At 38.8% G+C, this 20,483-nt stretch overlaps 1 protein-coding gene across 2 annotated transcripts; it reads left to right on the plus strand.

Annotated features, from left to right (window-relative positions):
• The first annotated feature begins 521 nt into the window (after window positions 1-521).
• tal1 (T-cell acute lymphocytic leukemia 1) lies at window positions 522-17,584 on the plus strand. Of its 2 annotated transcripts, none has more exons than XM_057856777.1 (4): window positions 522-776; window positions 2,193-2,865; window positions 4,186-4,304; window positions 13,091-17,584. In XM_057856777.1, exons 2-4 carry the CDS (start codon window positions 2,330-2,332, stop codon window positions 13,597-13,599), a joined length of 1,164 nt encoding a protein of 387 aa, XP_057712760.1. In that variant the 5' UTR covers window positions 522-776; window positions 2,193-2,329; the 3' UTR covers window positions 13,600-17,584. The 2 variants fall into 2 exon arrangements, with proteins under 2 accessions (XP_057712760.1, XP_057712761.1); XM_057856778.1 differs by having other exon boundaries at window positions 529-776; window positions 4,186-4,274.
• The last annotated feature ends 2,899 nt before the right edge of the window (window positions 17,585-20,483 follow it).

Below are 20,483 nucleotides of genomic sequence, written 5' to 3' on the forward strand. Positions count from 1 at the left end.
CGGGGAGTTCCGGCAAGAAATTCTAGCCACTTTCACCCCTGGTGTTATATCGTCCCTACCAATATTAAGACCAAACCTACGCCCTTGGATTTAGCTCATCCATTAATTAGGTTCATATTCGTGAGAAATGTAGCTCTGACCCCCGACGCCCAATCTGTTTGGTCTTATTAATGTCCCGTCCCCAGCAAAAAGTGTTCTTACAGGTTATGCTTTTAAATCGTCCTTACTAATGTTGGGACAAAACCTATGCCCTTGATTTCAATATCATATTATCTGATTTTATAGGGTGAATGAGCCCATCAACCCAAAAAAAAAAAAAAAAATCTTGCTTTTATCCAAAATACATAAAATGGAACGCCTCCTTGCATATAACCACCGTTACAGTACAGCTCTACAACCTCACGTCGTAACATGCATTTATTTCCCGCCCTCCACACGCCGATACAGCACCCCCGCCCCCTCCCGTGACAGGCAAATAATAATGAATCATTTCATAAATAATGGCTTTAGGGGGGCTTATCGCGAATGAAGAGGCCGCCGCCGTGCTCTTATCTCCCTCGGCCACATTGCGGCCTGAGTTCCGCCGAACGAGCGCGCGTTGGATACGGCCCGGAACACTCACTCACACACACACACGGACGCACGAACGAACGAAACACACACTGGAAACCAAGGGAGGGGGTGAAAAGGAAAAAAAGAACCCACGTCAGACATGGATGACCCACTCACAAAATGGCTCCACTTAGGCGGTAGCATCACCAGCAACACTCCCGACGGTAAGTGCTCCAAAACGGACGTTTCGCCACATTTGCTGGTCGCTTTTATTAGGTCGATTTATAATTTCATGGCGATCTGTCGGAATTGTGGGATCATTACGCGCGGTGGAAGGATATTGAGCAATTGGCTGCTTTGGACTTGCTGTGCAGGCTAATAAAACGGATGCGAGGCCTGCGATGGACGATTAAAAAAAATATATAAATACGCAGCCTGTTAAATACTGATTTTAAACGCGCTTTTGGCATTGGTTTATTTTCCGATCGATGCTATATAGTGTCAATTGAACAAGTGAATTGGTACAATTGGAACAATAACAACACAACGTTGGGAAAAAAGGCTTTTAAAAAGATATGCGTTTTTAATGATGCAGACGAAATCGGTTGCATATGCCAATAACATTATAAGATGTGACTAAAGTTCTCGGTACAATTGTAAAAAATGTCATAAAATATATATTTGCAATTGGGAAAAAAACAACACAATTCAAAATACTATTTCATACATTTAAAATGCATGCACAAGATTCTAAACTTCATGAAATTAAAAATGGCTCTAATTAAAACTCTTGAATACTATTTGTAAAATTGTTATAATTTTGCGTGGCAAAACAATTGCAAAATACGTTTTAATTGTTATTTTTCGACTTTAATTATTTGCTCTGCCTGAACATATGACTACCCTTTATACTTATTAGATTTTATACTTTTATTCTTGCAAGCAACTTCGACATTTTTACTTGTGCAATATTCAATGCCTTCACTGTCAATTGCTGCTACTTCACTTCAATTATTTGTACTGCCTGAACATATGACTACCTCATACATATTATATTATTTTATTTTATTTTATTTAGATTTTAATTTTTATTCTTGCAAGCCACTTCGAGGTTTTTTACTTATCCTGCACTGTAAAGGCAGATGCTCCACAATTTCATTGTGCAACCGTATAATGACAATAAAGGGCTATTCTGTTCTATTCTATTCTATTCTATTCTATTCTATTCTATTCTATTCTATTCTATTCTATTCTATTCTATTCTATATAATTTTCCAAAGGAAAAACAAACATTTTTTCTCTGGCATATTGTCACTTCAGAGATTTACGAAATGTTTTTAAATTGTTTTCTTTAAGCAACGAAATTCAGGCCATTCAATTGAATTGTTAAATGCTCTTATTTGCATTCTGTAATTTTTAAAAAGTGAATTTTCCTCACAACAACAACAACAACAAAAAACGATCTAATAAAATGTCAGGGGGGAAAAAGCTATTCGTTTTGTGACAAACAATTGTCTTTGAAATTTGTGTTTTTAAAATAATTTACATTTATAATTGTTCGAATTCCATGCAGATATATATTGTAATAAGTATATTATAAATGTACCTTTCCTAAAGTGTCAATGTTTTTTCTTTCATAGGATTGCACGGATACAGCCAATGATTTTTTTTTTTTTTTTTTTTTTTTTTAATGATGGTACATGAGGCATGATTAACACCGTGTTATTCGGGACTGTGTGAGGAGAGACAACCCCCCTCCCCACCCCCAATTTTAAAAATGATGGAAAAAAGGCAGCCGGACCTTTGTCGTGTAGAGGCAGAGTCTGGTCGTGAAAAGTCTGAGGACTCCTCCATCATCACCAGATGCGAGGAAGAGGAGGAGGACGCGAGGATGAGGAGAAGGAGGAGGAGGAAGAATGAGGATGAGGAGAAAGAAGGGGGAGGGCTCTCCGCGGGGGCCGAAGAGACTGATGACGCGCCCTTGCAGAACTCGACGAACGGGACCGTCATCGTCATCAACGGCGTTGCCAAGGAAACCGCCTCTCGCGACGCCCTTGACCTGAAAAGGGAAGTGCCGGTGATCGAGCTCTCCAGGAGGGACGCTATAAAAGCGCTGGAGCGCAGGGCGGAGAGCCATTTGGTGCCCATCACGGAGCTACGCAGACCTCCTCTTCCTCCTCCTCCTCTTCCTCCTCCACTGCCGCACACCCAACGAGACGACGCTCGAATGGTCCAGCTGAGCCCTAACGCGTTTCCTGTCCCGGCCCGGGCCATGCTCTACAACCTGGCGCAGCCTCTCGCCGCCATCAACAGGTAAACATGCGCGCACACACAGACATAAACACTATTATTTGTGAGGGAAATCACTGTTTGCTTAAATGTCACATTAATAATAACACTAAAAGCGGGTGTGTTTCGGCATGTTGTTATTAATACATGATGTCATTCATGCATCAATGTGATTTTTGCATTGGAATTTATTAATTCCGCCAAAATGCGAAGATCATTGAAAATCAGTGTTTTGTTATCAGGAGGTTGCGGATTGATGATGTCATGTGTGATAAGGGTTAACATGTTTTCCTCCGAGAGGTCTTTTTATCATAGATTATGTGCATGTGTTTCACAGGGAAAATAATATTTGAATGACGATATGTGAACATTTTGAGGTCTTACTTTGCATGTAATCTAATTACTATAACGTGCCCTCTAAAAACAACATTGATCTAATCAACAGTGTTAAATTAATTTAACTTATTGTAAAATGTTACTATGTGTGTCATCATATTACGAATAAATGTATGGCAAATGTAGCATCAACATTAATTTTCCTGCATAGAGCAAATTTTAATACAGAATAATTAAAGGTGCAATTACATAACTAAGCATTATTGACAATGATGTGGCCTTTTTGATAATTAAATACAAATCAAGTACAACTTGAAGGTATATTATTGAAGGCAATACTACAATGAGAATCCTATTGTTAACTTATTTTATTACAGTGCTAGATTTTTCTAACAGCTAGATAAAATATTGACACTCAAGGTAATAAACTAACGTAAGCATTGTTTACGTGCATTTGATTTGATGATGATTTATAACAGATTAGTTTGTGTTTCCTACATGTGGTCTAAATTCAATGACTAGGTGTGAATATAAGTGTTTTCAGGCATGGCTTCTTATTTTATGATGGTTATGTGCCAAAAAAACATACTGATGACATTGATTAGGTACAAAAAAAATGAATTGTTGTATCATGACAACACAGTGACGACATAGGCTGTGTTAACATTCTTTTCCTCCGTGTTTTCTTATTTTAAATGATTAAATACTAACTGATATGACTGTAAATGTATACTGATGACTTAATAATGATATATAGCTAACCTATTACCATTATGAACCCATGCTTTCCTACATGGGCTCTAACAGGACAAAAAAATCAACCCCACAGTTTCACATATTATGGTGATGTATTGGCAATGACCCCGAGTTGATGCAGCCTTGCTCTTATTTTGATGTTGACAATGTTAAAAAATGTACATTTTTGACATAATAATCAAGCAGAGTTGATGTGAGATGACAATGAATGTTCTGTGTTTTTTTCTTGTCTTGTTTTGTGTGGCCGTGTAGTCTTGGAGGGGATTCTGAGCAGTACAGCATGTACCCCAGCAACAGGGTAAAACGCCGCCCGGCGCCTTATGAGGTTGAACTCGACGAGGGTAGGCGCATTTTAGATCTTTATAAGTATGGTAAGACGCACTTCTGCTGTGTCCTTCCAATGCTGATAATAGCCCGCTCCCCTTAACCCCCACCCCTCAATGTTCCCTCCTCATCTCCATCCGCCATCCATCCCCTGAAATGGATCTACCAGGCCTTGCAGAAAAACAAGCCCTTGGAAAAGAAAAAAAAGACAAACTAGTGTCAAATTAAAGGGAGATCCTTTCAGGTAGATTTCTGTGTATGTGCGAGAATCATCTTCGCCACCGTTGCCTACTTGCACTGACACGTACGAGGTGGGAGGATGGGAGAATAGGAGGAGGGGAAAGAGAATAGGACGGTGCTTTTGCTGCTTCCACCTCCATGCCAAGCATTTACTGCAGAGTGGGCTGTGGGATTAAGATAGACTGGGTGTGTTCCAAGGACGACAAAAGCCTGGAAGACACCATGGATGGGGGTGTGAAGATGGAACTGCATGCACGAGGGGCTTTCATACGTATTTTACATCTATAATGTAAATGCAGCGCACCCAAAATTAAAAATCCGTTCATATCACTGACCCTCAGTGAGTCATTTTCGTTTGCAGTGGTGCTTTGAGATACAATTGACCTGAACTTTAAATTTTCCAGGATGCTGGCTGTCATTCGGATCATTTTTGCTTTGACTTAAGAGCAAACATTTACCATACGAACAAATTTAATTGTCACAGATTTAACTCACTTGAGAACAAACAGCAGTTTAGTAAATGGGAACAATTCTTCAAATAAAGGCTTCATGCCAATGAACTCATTCAATAACAGTAATGGGAGTGGACGTCCATATTGATTTAAACGATGAATTGTTGATGAATTGAATTGAGAATAATCACTGCCAACTCTCCCGGTTCAGATGGATTGACAGTTGCCGTCCGTGGGACTGAAACACGATTATTCGCCAGCAGCCTATTGAGTTCAAATGGATTGAACATCTCTTGCCATCAGTGGCCATCAATGAGTTAATACCACTAATAGTTGACGTTTAGTTTAAAACTAGCCGTAAAAGTGGATTAATGACAATGTGCAATTTTTTCGCTTAAAACATATATGGATAAACTCAAAATGAAGAAAATCTGTCATATTGTATATAGGCCTTTACAGTATTCAAGGATTATGGGAAAAGGTAAACTTTCATCTATATATGTAATGCATAAAGTTACATATTAGAATACAATAATTTTTTTGCTACTCGCTGTGAATCAGACAATTGCAGGACTCAGTTATGTTGATTTCTGCTTTCATATTATGTTTCTTACTGTCCGAAAGCATCAATTATTCGTTAGCAGACATGTACGCAAGCTCACTTCAACTTCTTAAATATCATAACGATGGCTCCCAAAGTTTCTCATTTTATGCACTCTCTAAACCAGACATGTCCAAAGTCCGGCACGGGGGGCAAATGCGGCCCGTGGTCAAATTTCATCCGGCCCCCATCCTCTGTCATAAAATCAATAACATCTGGCCCGCACACAGACTTAATAAATTGGTCAGCAGTATTGCAACCAGCATATGAAGTAGTTTACACACTAAATGTTGCTCCTCATTTACCCACTAAAAGGCAGCAGCACTCTAACCAATATTACCCTGTGTGACCCTTTACTTCCAATTTTCTAAAATGGCGACAATCAACAAAAAAAAAGAAAGTTGACTGCGACGGCCGATGCTTCAAGTATAGGTGGAAATTTCTTCACTAAAATATGCAACAACTGTGTCTGCCTCATTTGCAAAGAGACAGTCGCTGTTTTTAAAGAGTTCGATGTGAGGCGATATTACCAAACAAGACACGCTGACATGTACGACAAGATTACAGGGAAGATACGTAGCGAGAAATTGAAGCAACTTGAATCTAGTTTAATTTCACAGCAGCAGTATTTCGCAAGAGCCCGAGAGTCGAAAGAACTCCACAAAGGCTAGTTACGAGATCTTTTAAATTATTAATTTAAAAAAATAATCAAGCAAATGTGACACACAGAATGGCTTGCTAAAATTCACTTAAATATATTGTTCTATGTACAGGATGTCCGCCAAGGTCGGCCCTCACATTTTTACCACACCAAATCTGGCCCCCTTTGCAAAAAGTTTGGACACCCCTGCTCTAAACTGTCCAGCTTCCAGTACTGCAAGTAATTCTTAGCCCAAACTGAAAAAGAAAAAAAATGAGTACAATTTTGTTATATGACTATTACTACCAGGAGCACAGTTGTCATCTAGTGCAGGTTGACCTCCCTAGTAACCTGGTTACTCTATTAGTATGCTAAATTTACTAGTAAGGAGAGCAAACATGGTGAATGCCTGGAATACTGTACATTTATTTCCTTTTAATCATAAAACTGTTAAATGTACAGGCAATGTTATAATATTGTGAACATTCTTCTCAACATTTAAAACCTATTGATGATTTGTGAAGAATTTTTGTTTGTTTGTTTAAGTTTATTATAAATATCATTAAAAATCAATTGCATTACACATAGGTGCATGGAAAAATATTATATAATATTATATAATTTTCCACATTGTGTAGAGGTGATAGATATGTTATCACATCATATCTGCTGCTATTGCGTAACTGTGATCACATCATACGGTATTTGGCGTTGTACATTGGTATGAAAAAAGTATCTGAACCTTTTGGAATTTGTCACATATCTGCATAAAATCACATCAAATGGGATCTGATCTTTATCAAAATCACACAGATGAAAAAAACTGTGCCTGCTTTAACTAAAACCACCCATTTATAGGTTTTCATATTTTAATGAGGATAGCATGCATCACATTGAACCATCACATTTATTATTTTGGGTTTTTTTAGCTTCAACTGCTTGACAGACAGTCTCCGGTTTACCTGCAAAACACCCTGATAAACTTTTGAATTCATTCTTCTATTAATGATTGCAAGTTGTCCAGGCCCTGAGGCAGCCAAACAGCCCCAAATTATGATGCTCCCTCCACCATGCTTCACAATGGGGATGAAGTATTGATGTTGGTGAGCTGTTCGATTTTTTTTCTCCGCACATGATGTTGTGTGTTACTCCCAAACAATTCAATTTTGGTTTGGTAGAGGGTCCAAGTGCCCTTTGCGAACATTAGACGAGCAACAATATTTTTTTTAGACAGCAGTGGCTTCCACCGTGGAGTCCTCCCATGAACACCGTTCTTGGCCATAGTTTTACATATAGATATTGTGCGCACAGAGCTAGAGTTCTGCTTTAAACCACTCATCAGTGATTGGGCACATACCTGACTTATTGTTTGGTAAAACTTGGTTTCAATTGCTCTTTAACTCTCCTTAGAAAGAGAGTTCACTTACTTATTTTTCCCCCGTGTGTCATTGTTTGCATGCTATTCTCATTAAAATATGAAAACCCATAAATGTTTGGGTGGTTTTAGTTAAAGCAGATGCTGTTTTTTCATCTGTGTGTTTTTGACAAAAATCAGATCACATTTGATGGTGACATAATGCAGAAATGTGAGAAATTCCAAAAGGTTCACATACTTTTTCATACCACTGTAGTTTTCTTGCATTAATAGTGATCAAATTTCAGTGACGGCAATAATTTTATCTTTAAAATTTATCTTATGGCATTAGCCTAAAAATGTATGGCTTATGTACTATTATATTTTGGGGGTAAAAATGCACCATAAGTATGCATGTAGAGTAGACCTGCACAATATATCTTCAACATTCACAGATAAACCCCCTTAGCCTTGATTAAACGATATTATTTGAATACTAAGTGTCATGTAATAATGTTGCAGCTATTAATGTTTCATCATATTGCATGTATTAATGTTGCAGCTATTAATGTTTCAGCATATTGCATCACACTCATGCATCACAAAGCTTTCATCACATGTACTGTGTACCCTTTATTATATCACAAAGAACAACTGAGAACACTATATAAGCCTCGAACAGACAACATTCGTCAGGTCGTCAGCTATTCAGCATATGTTTGCATGCCAACTAGCCATTACCGGTTAACCTGATTGTTTCCTTTGCCTGTCAAAATCAATAAAATCCTGTGTCTACGATACGCAACTGGTTCCTCCGGCTCGTACATGACAACTAAGGATGTCCCAATCGTATATTTTTGCCCCCAAGTCCGAGTCAACTGATTTTGAGAATCTGCCGATACCAAGTCCCGCTCCGATACCGAAAAAAAAAAGTTTTTTTTTGCTTTGACACTCACGCTGCCGAGACACTTCAGCACACTTCAGACTGTGTACCAAGTTTAACGATGATTAACACATTTGTACCTTTGATCGTAGAGCTACCGATGCATTTCTGGCCAAATCAGAGTTACAAACCTAGCTTTAACCATAGACTTCATAATATATTGATGTCTCGATTCTTGGTTAAAAGCAAAAAAAAAACGGGCAGTTAGCATTTATTTTACGTAAATATGTCGAATATGCTGCTAGTCTTTAAGCCACTGTAGCGCCAACTTATCACCACAGTTTTTTTACATTTAATATTCTTGTGAATAAATGCATAAATCCCTGAATTCTTTTTCGATTTGGATGTAAAATAGTCTCAATTCTTGGTTAATAGCAAAAAAAACGGGTAATTACCATTTTTTTTACGTAAATATGTCGAATGTGCTGCTAGTCTTTAAGCCACTGTGGCGGCAGCCTCACAACAAAGAGCTTTTCACGTTGAAAATTCTTGTGAATAAATGCTTACATCCCTGAATTCTTTATAGATATTAATGTAAAACAGTCTCGATTCTTGGTTAAAACCAAAAAAAAAAAAAAAGGGGCAGTTAGCATCTATTTTACGTAAATATTGCGAATTATGAGGCCAATGCCGTAGAGTTTAATTCTCCCATTGATTTTTTTCACAACGTTTCTAAATGCATGTTGGTACAAAAAATATAATAATTACCTTGAATCCTCGAACAGATCACTCCTGAGACAATCCTTCCTGTTTGTATGCGATTAAGCTCGCATACGTTTTCAACCTAAATCCGGCGTTGCATTGGTTTTAAGAATTACTGCAGCCGACTGCAAAGCATTACTTAGCCTTAACTCATTCACTCCCAGCCATTTTCACCAGAGCAAGGCCCTTCACTCCCGGCCGTTTTACTGGATTTTGACTGATTTTGCAAGGCCTACAGAAAATTCTTTTCTATTGCTATATAAACATGGAACCCACCAAAAGAAAGGTTAGACTCTATTCTTTCAGCAGAAAAAAAAGTAAGTTAATATCTTTTTCTATTCTTTAGAAATCAGCATTAGAGCAATTTTCCAATTTCGGATGAAAAAACTGAGAAATTGAGCTTTTTGTACATTTCAAACATAACTTTGACTTTAACAAAGCTATTTTTTGCTTTAGTTACATCCCAAACATCTGAATAAATTTTTCGTTCTACAGAATAACAAACAACAAGACAAATAGAGCTTTTGATCGCAACGTAACAATTTATTTACACGTAACTAAACTATTGAACTGTTGAACTATTTGCGCACATAACAACGGGGAAGGCTCTCGGCTGCTCCCGTGGCTAATTTGACAAGTCCGGCTCAAGATCGGTCTCATTTTTTTATCATCTTCATCATCTTCATCGTTGGCGATGGTTTCGTTTTCTTTTAAAAACACTCCTCCAGTGTTGTTTGCCTTTTTTCCCCGATCGTTCTCCACATTTTTCTCAAATTCCCACGCGTCTTCACAAGATCCCTCCAACTTCCGTTTCCTGACTATTTTTCTTCACTTCCTTTCTTACCCTGAGATGAGTTCTTACCAAATGCGCTACTAACCTCCAGTGGCCAGTTTTATTGCTTTAAAATAGGTTTTGAACTTTGTGCATATTATCTTAGATAGATCGGAACCTATAGATGCCTCTTGTCAAAAAAAAAAAAAAAAAAACGCAAAATACGTATAAATACGTTTTTGGGACACTGAAGCAATTAAAAATAGAACGTATTTATACGTTTTTGGGAGCAAATGAGTTAACTGAGGCTGAGTGTAGGCAGGCCCCCTACCGTAGGCGTGGCGCAGGGTCTGGCGGAAGTGTCATGTCAAAATATAATGAAGTCTATGCTTTAACTTAACTTTAAGTACCAAACGCCAGCTGTACTGATGACCAAGAAAAACAGTTTGGTCGCACTGCTTAACAGGAGGGAGGGTGAGAGGCTGTACAAGCATGAAGCAGAAAAACATAAAACCCGAACATTTTTCCCCAATTACAATCCTCTGAAAAATTAGCTATCGGCCCGATTTCCCATCACGTGATCGAAACGGGACATCTCAAATGAATACAGTGTGGTCATAGTGAGTCATCCAGTCTTCCCAATCAGAGCTTTTCAAGTCACTTGGTGAAAATTCTTCTAGTTTTCATATCGATAATAATAATATACGTATCGCAAACCCCCTAAAAGTTGCAATGTCTGTTTTTTTCCAATATTGTTCAGCCCTAATGTACAGTATGCATCCAGCAAAGACTTCATATCAAGCTAGGCCAAACTATCATATTCACATACTTTTTTGACACCAAATCTATTACTTTCATATATAAGCTGATTTAAGGAATATCTTGTGCATCTTCAAAAATACAGAGAAAGAGCACAGTAACACTGAAAGTATAGTGAGTTTCAGTAATTGAGTTGTGCTCAATAGATTCCACAGAATATATTGTCAATACAGTATTGCATATTCCTATGAATTTTTGTTTAATTTACATATAGACCAAAGTGATTTTACCCAAAACGAATGAATTAAAGTGCTATTAACGCATTCAAGCCGCAAAAATAACACTGTATTGTAAAACATAGCTCACAATGGTGACATTTAAAGGGTAAAAAAAATAGTACAGTGAAACTCACGTAAGAGAAGTACACAAGCTTCTGATTCCATTTTTCTACATTTTCTGTGTGCTAACTTCTACTTCATGATCATTGTGAGTGTTTTCATTTGTGTGTTCTTGGCTGCTAGTCCTATTAAATAGACGAGCATCAGTGAGAATCAAGCTTGCTCGTAACTCAAAGTTTGGCTAGCAACGCAAGGTGATAAAAAAGTGACGACTCGTAACCAGGGGTGAAAGTGGGCCAGAACGGTCAGGAACTCAGTTCCGGTATAAGATTTGGGGCCAGAACGCAGTTCCGGTATAAGATTCAGAGCCGGAATGCTGTTCCGGAACATGGTGCTTTGATTCCGAAAATATGACTGCAACTGTCAAAACGCTATGTAAAAAAAAAAAAAAAAAAAAATCATAAGATGCCACAAATGCATTTCATCTCCAAAAAGAAAGCAATCTACCAACATCAGATTTACATACACAAGTGTGAACAACAAGCGTAATCCTATATATTTACCAGATTTACTATCTATTTTATTCCACGGACGGCATGGAGGTTTCCCCAGCTGCTGCAGTTATCCGAGTCTGACGATGATGAGTCACGTCAATGTACGAATGCACGCAGCAAAGCAAAACGCCTAGACTCATTTATCCGTTCAATTGGTTGACATGCTGAAATGTGATCAGCAGAGATGGTTAGCTTTGATTGGTTCAAATGTGCATGTTTTCTGGAACAGCACAAAAAAAAGTTGTTGAATTGATGCAACAAAAAAGGGCAATAAAATGAATCAAATCTTTAAGAGCAACGAAAGAGTTGAGGAGGCTTCTGTATCATAATTAGTTTTATTTGCTCTGATGGGGAAATTTAGAACATGTTAGCTGTCAATGTGCACTTTGGACTTATAATTGTTCATTTATGTTAGGCTACTTATTCATTATGATTTAAAAAAGTCAATGTTTGCGCGATATATGCGCAAAATATATTCTATTTCACTCTGCATGATATAGTCATTTGTACTTATTTTTCTGAATCTATGTTACTTATACATCTATTATTTAAAAAAAAATAATAATAAACAAAAAGTAAATGTTTACACCACTTTACATCAATTTTAATATACATCCTATGTTCTTAAGTAATTAAAATTGAGATTTGGCATTTAGTATGTGAGGAAATGAGGAAAAATAAGCATTAGGAGATGGAGGTTGGGGTTATTGCTGTTTTTGTTAACTTTTATTTTGCAAATCATTGAAAATACAATTTTGAATGAAAATCAGTTTTTGTATGGGTTATAGAAATAACTGTGCTAAAACAGTTTTCTTGGCATTTCAGTAGTTTAAGAGGTTTGACCACCCCCCCCCCCCCCCCCACACCCCCCAAAATAAATAAATAAATAATGCTGGCTCTGTGGCGACCTTCAAGTCGGGAAGTTCCGGAAATTCTAGCCACTTTCACCCCTGCTCTTAACTCATAAGATCTGATTTGCAGTGTTCGAATTGCCAGGTATAGAGGGATTTTGTGAAGTGATGTTGAAATTATTTAACAAGAAACTATTTGTTTCTTAACCCTTAAAGACCTGCAACATGAAGCAATTATCAGAGAATCCCAAAATTTGAAAAATAAGGTCCGAACGAAACCTTTTTTTTCAAAAATAAGGTCCTAACGAAACCTTTTTTTCGAATTTGTAAAATGAAATGTCAAAATGAATATGTATAATAAGCGCTCTAATATCTATAACCCTAGTTAAATCCTGTTTTTTTTTTCTCATGGAACTTGCAGTTGCATGTGTTAACTTGCATTAATCATTTTTTTTTTTTCAAAAAGAATTGTCAAAATTCTGAATTACTCTCAAAATCATGAAATTTTCAAATGTGTTAAATTTGGCAACAACAAAAAAGGGTTAAATGTGTTTCTTTGGTGTTCCTTGTATTTATGATCCGTACTCTTGTAGATTACTCACGTGTTTTTCACTTGTCTCCTTGTAGCCGGCCAGCCGAAGATTGTCCGACGCATCTTCACCAACAGCCGCGAGCGTTGGCGGCAGCAGAACGTGAACGGGGCCTTCGCAGAGCTGCGTAAACTCATCCCCACTCACCCCCCGGACAAAAAACTGAGCAAGAATGAGATCCTGCGTCTGGCAATGAAGTATATCAGCTTCCTGTCCAACCTCCTGGAGGACCAGGACGGGGGGCGAAACGTTGGCGCCGCAACCGAGGGGGACACGGGGATCCTGGTCGGGGCCCAAGAGGGGGGCCCCCAGCTGGGGCCACGTCAGGACACGGTGGTAGCCTTGGCCAGGGATGACCTGCTGGAAACGATGTCGCCCGGCTCAAGTTGCGGAAGCTTGCCCGATGGTGACGCCGAGGGCAGCCCGGAGAGCTTCACGGAGGACCAGGACTCGCCTCCGGCTCCGAGGACTATCGCGGCTTCACGCGGCCCTCCCCTCCACCTCAGGCGCAATGGACGCCCGCTGGACGGCTCTGGCCGACGATGATTTTGACGCCAAAAGAGGGCAAAACACAACACGTGAGACTTGAGCAGACAGAAAAGAGGAGAATGGAACTTTGCATTGTGAGACAACATGGACCTGACTACCTATCTTTTCGTCTCTACACTTGACAACGCTGATGTAAAAGCCTAAGTTGGCCGGACGCTGGAACTTGTAAATTCTGCATGTCTTTGAGCGGCCTGCGGATTTAAAGTTCTTTTTGTTTTAAAAACGCTAAGTAGTTCTGTAACAGCAGAGAAACATATGGGCCAAATCCCTTGTATTGTATTCGAAAGAATAAATGATGTGCAATCGAAGCAAAAACAACACGCAACCAAACAATAACGATACACTGTACAAAGAAAAGTTCTTGCAATGATGAAAATGTAAACTGCGACCATTAATTTAATCCTGGCAAATATCCAAATGTAAAGCAGGCGTTCATGCCTTACAAATTGAAGATGTTACAAAATGGCAAAGTATACAATGAGCCTCCTCTCGGGAGAATTTAGTGGGATTACAGTTATATTCTTTTTGCAATTACCGTTGCTATTAAAAAAAAAAAAAAAAAAAACTAATTCATTGGCTGCCATTGATAGACTTCCGATCCATTTTGAAATGAATTCGGCATCCATTGCCGTCACTGGCACGCAAACATGATCATTCCCTGCCCAACCCTTCCACTTGGGGTTGAGTCGACAAATAAAGTTGACTTATTAAAGTTGACTTTTTTTCTATGTTTACAGCTTGAAGGCGACGAATCACTGATTGTTTCTGCATCTCGTAGTCCAATTTGCAATTTGCATCAGACTTTTGACATGAATGAATCAATTTAGACAAACTTTAAATCCTTCATAGTTGACTTTGCACAAAATTTTTTGTTGTTCAAACCCCCAATCTAATTTTTTTTTCAAGTGAAAACAAGTACTTCAGTAGATAGACTCATAGACTTCATAATATATTGACGGGACACAGGGCATGGGGCCGATAAATAGGGGGAATCACAGACAAAGAGCTTTTCTGTTGAAAATTTGTGTGAATAAATGCTTAAATCCCTGAATTCTTTATAGATATGGACGTCAAACAGTCTCGATTCTTGGTTAAAAGCAAAAAAAAAATGCAGTTAGCATTTAATTTACGTAAATATGTCAAAGTACGATGCTAGTCTGTTAGTAAATGTAGCGGCCGCCTTACAGTGGGGCAAATAAGTATTTAGTCAACCACGAATTGTGCAAGTTCTCCCACTTGAAAATATTAGAGAGGCCTGTAATTGTCAACATGGGTAAACCTCAACCATGACAGACAGAATGTGGAAAAAAAAACAAAAAAATCACATTGTTTGATTTTTAAAGAATTTATTTTCAAATCATGGTGGAAAATAAGTATTTGGTCAATACCAATAGTTCATCTCAATACTTTGTTATGTATCCTTTGTTGGCAATAACGGAGGCCAAACGTTTTCTGTAACTCTTCACAAGCTTTTCACACACTGCTGCTGGTATTTTGGCCCATTCCTCTACACAGATCTCCTCTAGAGCAGTGATGTTTTGGCGCTGTCGTTGGGCAACACGCACTTTCAACTCCCTCCAAAGATTTTCTATGGGGTTGAGATCTGGAGACTGGCTAGGCCACTCCAAGACCTTGCAATGCTTCTTACGAAGCCACTCATTTGGTGCCCTGGCTGTGTGTTTGAGATCATTGTCATGCTGAAAGACCCAGCCACGTCTCAGCTTCAACGCTCTTGCTGATGGAAGGAGATTTTCACTCAAAATCTCTCGATACATGACAGATCAGTCGTCCTGGTCCCTTTGCAGAAAAACAGCCCCAAAGCATGATGTTTCCACCCCCATGCTTCACAGTGGGTATGGTGTTCTTCGGATGCAATTTAGTATTCTTTCTCCTCCAAACACGAGAACCTGTGTTTCTACAAAAAGTTCTATTTTGGTTTCATCTGACCATAACACATTCTCCCAGTCCTGTTCTGGATCATCCAAATGCTCTCTAGCGAACCGAAGATGGGCCTGGACGTGTACTTTCTTCAGCAGGGGGACAAATCTGGCAGTGCAGGATTTGAATCCCTGGCGGCGCATTGTGTTACTGATAGTAGCCTTTGTTACTGTGGTCCCAGCTCTCTGTAGGTCATTCACTAGGTCCCCCCGTGTGGTTCTGGGATTTTTGCTCACCGTTCTTGTTATCATTTTGACGCCACGGGGTAAGATCTTGCATGGAGCCCCAGACTGAGGGAGATTTTTAGTGGTCTTGTATGTCTACCATTTTCTAATAATTGCTCCCACAGTTGATTTCTTTACACCAAGCGTTTTACCTATTGCAGATTCAGTCTTCCCAACCTGGTGCAGGTCTACAATTTAGTATCTGGTGTCCTGCGACAGCTCTTTGGTCTTGGCCATAGAGGAGTTCGGAGTGTGACTGACTGAGATTGTGGACAGGTGTATTTTATACCGATAATGAGTTAAAACAGGTGCCATTAATACAGGTAACGAGTGGAGCCTCGTTAGACCTCGTTAGAAGAAGTTAGACCTCTTTGACAGCAAGAAATCTTGCTTGTTTGTAGGTGACCAAATACTTATTTTCCACTCTAATTTGGAAATAAATTCTTTAAAAATCAAACAATGTGATTTTCTGTTTTTTTTTCCACATTCTGTCTGTCATGGTTGAAGTTTACCCATGTTGACAATTACAGGCCTCTCTAATCTTTTCAAGTAGGAGAACTTGCACAATTGGTGGTTGACTAAATACTTATTTGTCCCACTGTATGTAAACAGAGCTTTTCCGGTGAAAATTCTTGTGAATAAATGCTTAAATCCCTGAATTTTTTATAGATATGAACGTAAAACATTCTCGATTCTTGGTTTGAAGCAAATAAACCGTGCAGTTAGCATTTATTTTACGTAAATATGTCGAAAAATGATGCTAGTCTGTTAGACATTGTAGCGGCAGCCTTACAACAAAGAGCTTTTTAAGTTGAAAATTCTTGTGAAAAAAACGAAAAATATAATTATTATCTTGTATTCTCAAACAAATCCCTCCTGAGACAATCCTTCCTGTTTTTATGCGGTACAGCTTTCGTACTTTTTCAATCTAAATCCGTTGTTGGATCGCTGCATGTGTCACTGCGACTGACCGCAAATAACTAAAACGGAGTGTTGGATGGCCCCCTACTCGAAGGCATGGCGCAGCGAAAGTGGAATCTGACCCGTCAATCATTATGAAGTCTATGATATACTTTTACTTTTCTCCCCCACAAAATTCTCTTTGGAATACAGCTCAGCATTAGGGACGTACAAAGAGGTCCTGAAGTTCTACCATTATCACACAATGGTGTATTGTAAATAGCGTTATATTTTCATGCAACAATGTAATGTGGTTTACCTTTAGTGTGTTGTTTGTTCACGGGTTTAGTTTAAAAGAATGAAAATATGTAAAGCAAGTGGTCGGAATTCGTACACATGAATGTTGGTACCATTGTTACAGCTCGAAAACGACAACAGACTCAGACTAATTTAATCAACTTTGCTTGGGAGGTACAAAAACACGCAGCGATTTTCAAGGTGTACAAAATGTTGGACACATCATTTTGACATGAATGTTTTATTTTTTGTTTTATTTTTAATGTAATGCATATGTAGTTTTAGTAAGGTACAAAGATAAAACCCCTTCGTTTGCCAAGTTGAATGCCGACAGACAACAATCACACATGCACACGTGGTAATATCGCAACAGCACCAGCAGTTTTCTGACGGAGACGGTAAACATACGCTGACTGGTGCTGTGCATTCTGCCTTTTCAGCAGAATTTAGTAACCTATATTGGTACCTTTGGTAACTATGGTATTTTATGAATGCGGTATAGGGACATTGTATGTTTGGTAATGATATATTTGTTGTATGATAGATGTATCTATGAATATATCCAATGTTAAATCCATTGAATTTTACAAAAAGCTCTCTGAATAAAAGTTGCAAATCAAAAAGTCTCTGATGGAATCTAATTTAGAAATGCAACTAGGGTTGTTCCGATCATGTTTTTTTGCTCCCGATCGTTTTAGTTTGAGTATCTGCTGATCCCGATATTTCCCGATCCGATTGCTTTGTTTTTGCTCCCGATTCAATTCCAATCATTCCCGATAATTTTTCCCGATCATATACATTTTGATTATGCATTAAGAAAAAAATGAATAAAACTCAGACGGATATATACATTCAACATACAGTACATAAGTACTGTATTTGTTTATTATGACAATAAATCCTCAAGATGGCTTTTACATTATTAACATTCTTTCTGTTAGAGGGATCCACGGATAGAAAGACTTGTAATTCTTAAAGGATAAATGTGACTTTGTATATTGTGACTAAATACTGCCATCTAGTGTATTTGTTGAGCTTTCAGTAAATGATACTGTAGCCATGCCCAAATGCATGATGGGAAGTGCAACCATGATTGTGTGTCGTGGTACCAATTGATATACTGTATCTTCTCTGCGTTGGGAAATTACATAGGGTGTTAATAAAAAGATCAACTACTACCTTTCTTCCCCACATTGCTTGCCACGATATTTCTAATGGTTGAGAGAGGGATTGTAAGGCTTTAGCCAATTAAAAAAAGGCTTCAAAGGCTGCCAAAATTCTCTCTACTCATGTTACGTTGCCTTTAATTCTATGAATACATAAGATGGGGCCATTATAGTTTGAACGCGAAAATAGGTGCGTGGGTAGTGCAGCGCATGTGTTCATTGCGTTAAATATTTAAATGTTATTACCGCCGTTAACTCGATACATTTGATAGCCCTACTTTAAGCCAAAACTACAGACTCTGGATGAGTGTAAGACATTTTGTCTGTAACGTTACATACAATTAGAAAACAATTTCATTAATATATATATATATATATATATATATATATATATATATTAAAAAAAGGCATGTCCGATATTTTTTTGCCGATTCCTATACCCTGAAAATGATGTGATCGGACCCGATCTCTAAATGCAACCATGCTATAATAGAACCCAACTGTTCTCTAACTAATTAGTCTATGGGCGGGCAAACTATTCCACATAGGGCTGCAGTCAGTGCGGGTTTTCTTGCAACCGATCAAGAGGACACCTTTTCACCAATCTGGTGTCTTACAAGTGCAATCATTTGACTGCAGTCAGGTGCTTCTTGTTTCCCCGGACCCCTCATTGGTTAAACTGCCTGTACTGGATCAGTAGTAACAAAGACCAGGACCCACTGCAGCCCTGAGGACCAGTTTGCTCATCCCTGAATTAGTCCATAGTAAGGCTGCATCTATCAATTATTTAAGTACCGTAATTTTCGGACTATAAGCCGCAACTTTTTCCTTCATTTTGAATCTTGCGGCTTATTTATTGATTTATTTGGGTTAATAAGTAACACTTTATTTGACAGCAGCGTCATAAGACCGTCATAATTATCATATGACACTATCATGGGCATTACTGAATGCTTTTGACAGCTGTGACAAAGTGCCATCCGGCAAATTATGTCACTGACTCCATTTATGTCCAGTACAGATATTTTACATCCATTCAAAAGTGAGATAATTTGCTGGACAACACTAAATGACATCTGTTATAAGCATTCATTAATGCTCATGACGGTGTCATGTCATAATTATGATTGTCTAATGACAGTAATACCATAACTAGCTAAATTAGATTATATTAGATTAAAAACGTTCCGATTCGACAAAGCTTATGGTCAGGCTAGTTGAAGTCGGATTTGACTCACAGTTCAGTCTAAGATGCACTAGAAGCTATCATGCTAGGGGACGTACAGCCACTGAGTGCTATCTCCTTTTTCTCACTCTACCTACCACTTGTCTTACTTTATTTCTATTTTCCAATGTTAATATCTAGTTAACTAGTCTCTTCATCACTAGTCACCCAGTGTCCCCTTTCCCCCCTCTGGGGAGGGGCTATTTTTCAGCTGCAGCCTCCTGACTATCCGGACTCCTGGCTGGATGGACGTCCTCGTTGTCACCCCCGTCTCATCTGGCTAGATGGACCTCTTCTTGTTGCTTTACTCTACTGCATCTTTACAGACTGTAACCCCGTCTGCTAACTTCCATTAGCAGTCCTGGTGCATCCTGTCTATCCGTCCTGGGAGTGGATCTCTCCTGACTGTGGTACTCCCCAAGGTTTCTCATTTTCTCCCAAAGAGCTTGGAGTTTTGGGAGTTTTTACTTGCCGACATGGAGGGTCCAAGGATGGGGGATTCCCAGGACTTGAACTTTATTTATTCATCTTTGTTTACTTAATTTGCTGTTTCTGACTATGTATCATATTGCCTCTGCAAAGCCCTTTGAGGCAACCTTGTTGTGATTTAGGGCTATACAAATAAAATTGAATTGAATTGAAATAATGAAACAACTGGAACAGTACCTGAAGAAATAATTAGCACAGAACATGAATTTTCAATTCAATTCAATTTTATTTGTACAGTATAGCCCTATACCACAACAGGTTTGTCTCAGAGGGCTTTACAGAGTCATTTTGATACACAGTCAGATACAGTAGATGAATGAGATGAGTCCATGTCCTGGGCATCCCCCATCCTTAGACCCTACATGGCGGCAAGGAAAAACTAAAAAAAAAACAAGGGAAAAAAGAGAAACCTTGGGGAGAACCACAATCAGGAGGGATCCACTTCCAGGACGGACAGGCTATAGATGCACCAGGACTGATGATGGGTAGTAGCAGAAAGAGTTCCAGTTTGTAGGGATGCAGTGGAGTAAGGGAACATGAGGAGGTCCATCCAGCCAGGGGTCAGCATACTCAGGCGGCTGCGGCTGAAAAAGTAGCCCCTCCCCAGAGGCGAGGGAGGAAAGGGGACACCGGGTGACTAGT

Source organism: Corythoichthys intestinalis, chromosome 14 (genome assembly GCF_030265065.1).
Source record: "Corythoichthys intestinalis isolate RoL2023-P3 chromosome 14, ASM3026506v1, whole genome shotgun sequence".
Lineage (NCBI taxonomy): Eukaryota > Metazoa > Chordata > Actinopteri > Syngnathiformes > Syngnathidae > Corythoichthys > Corythoichthys intestinalis.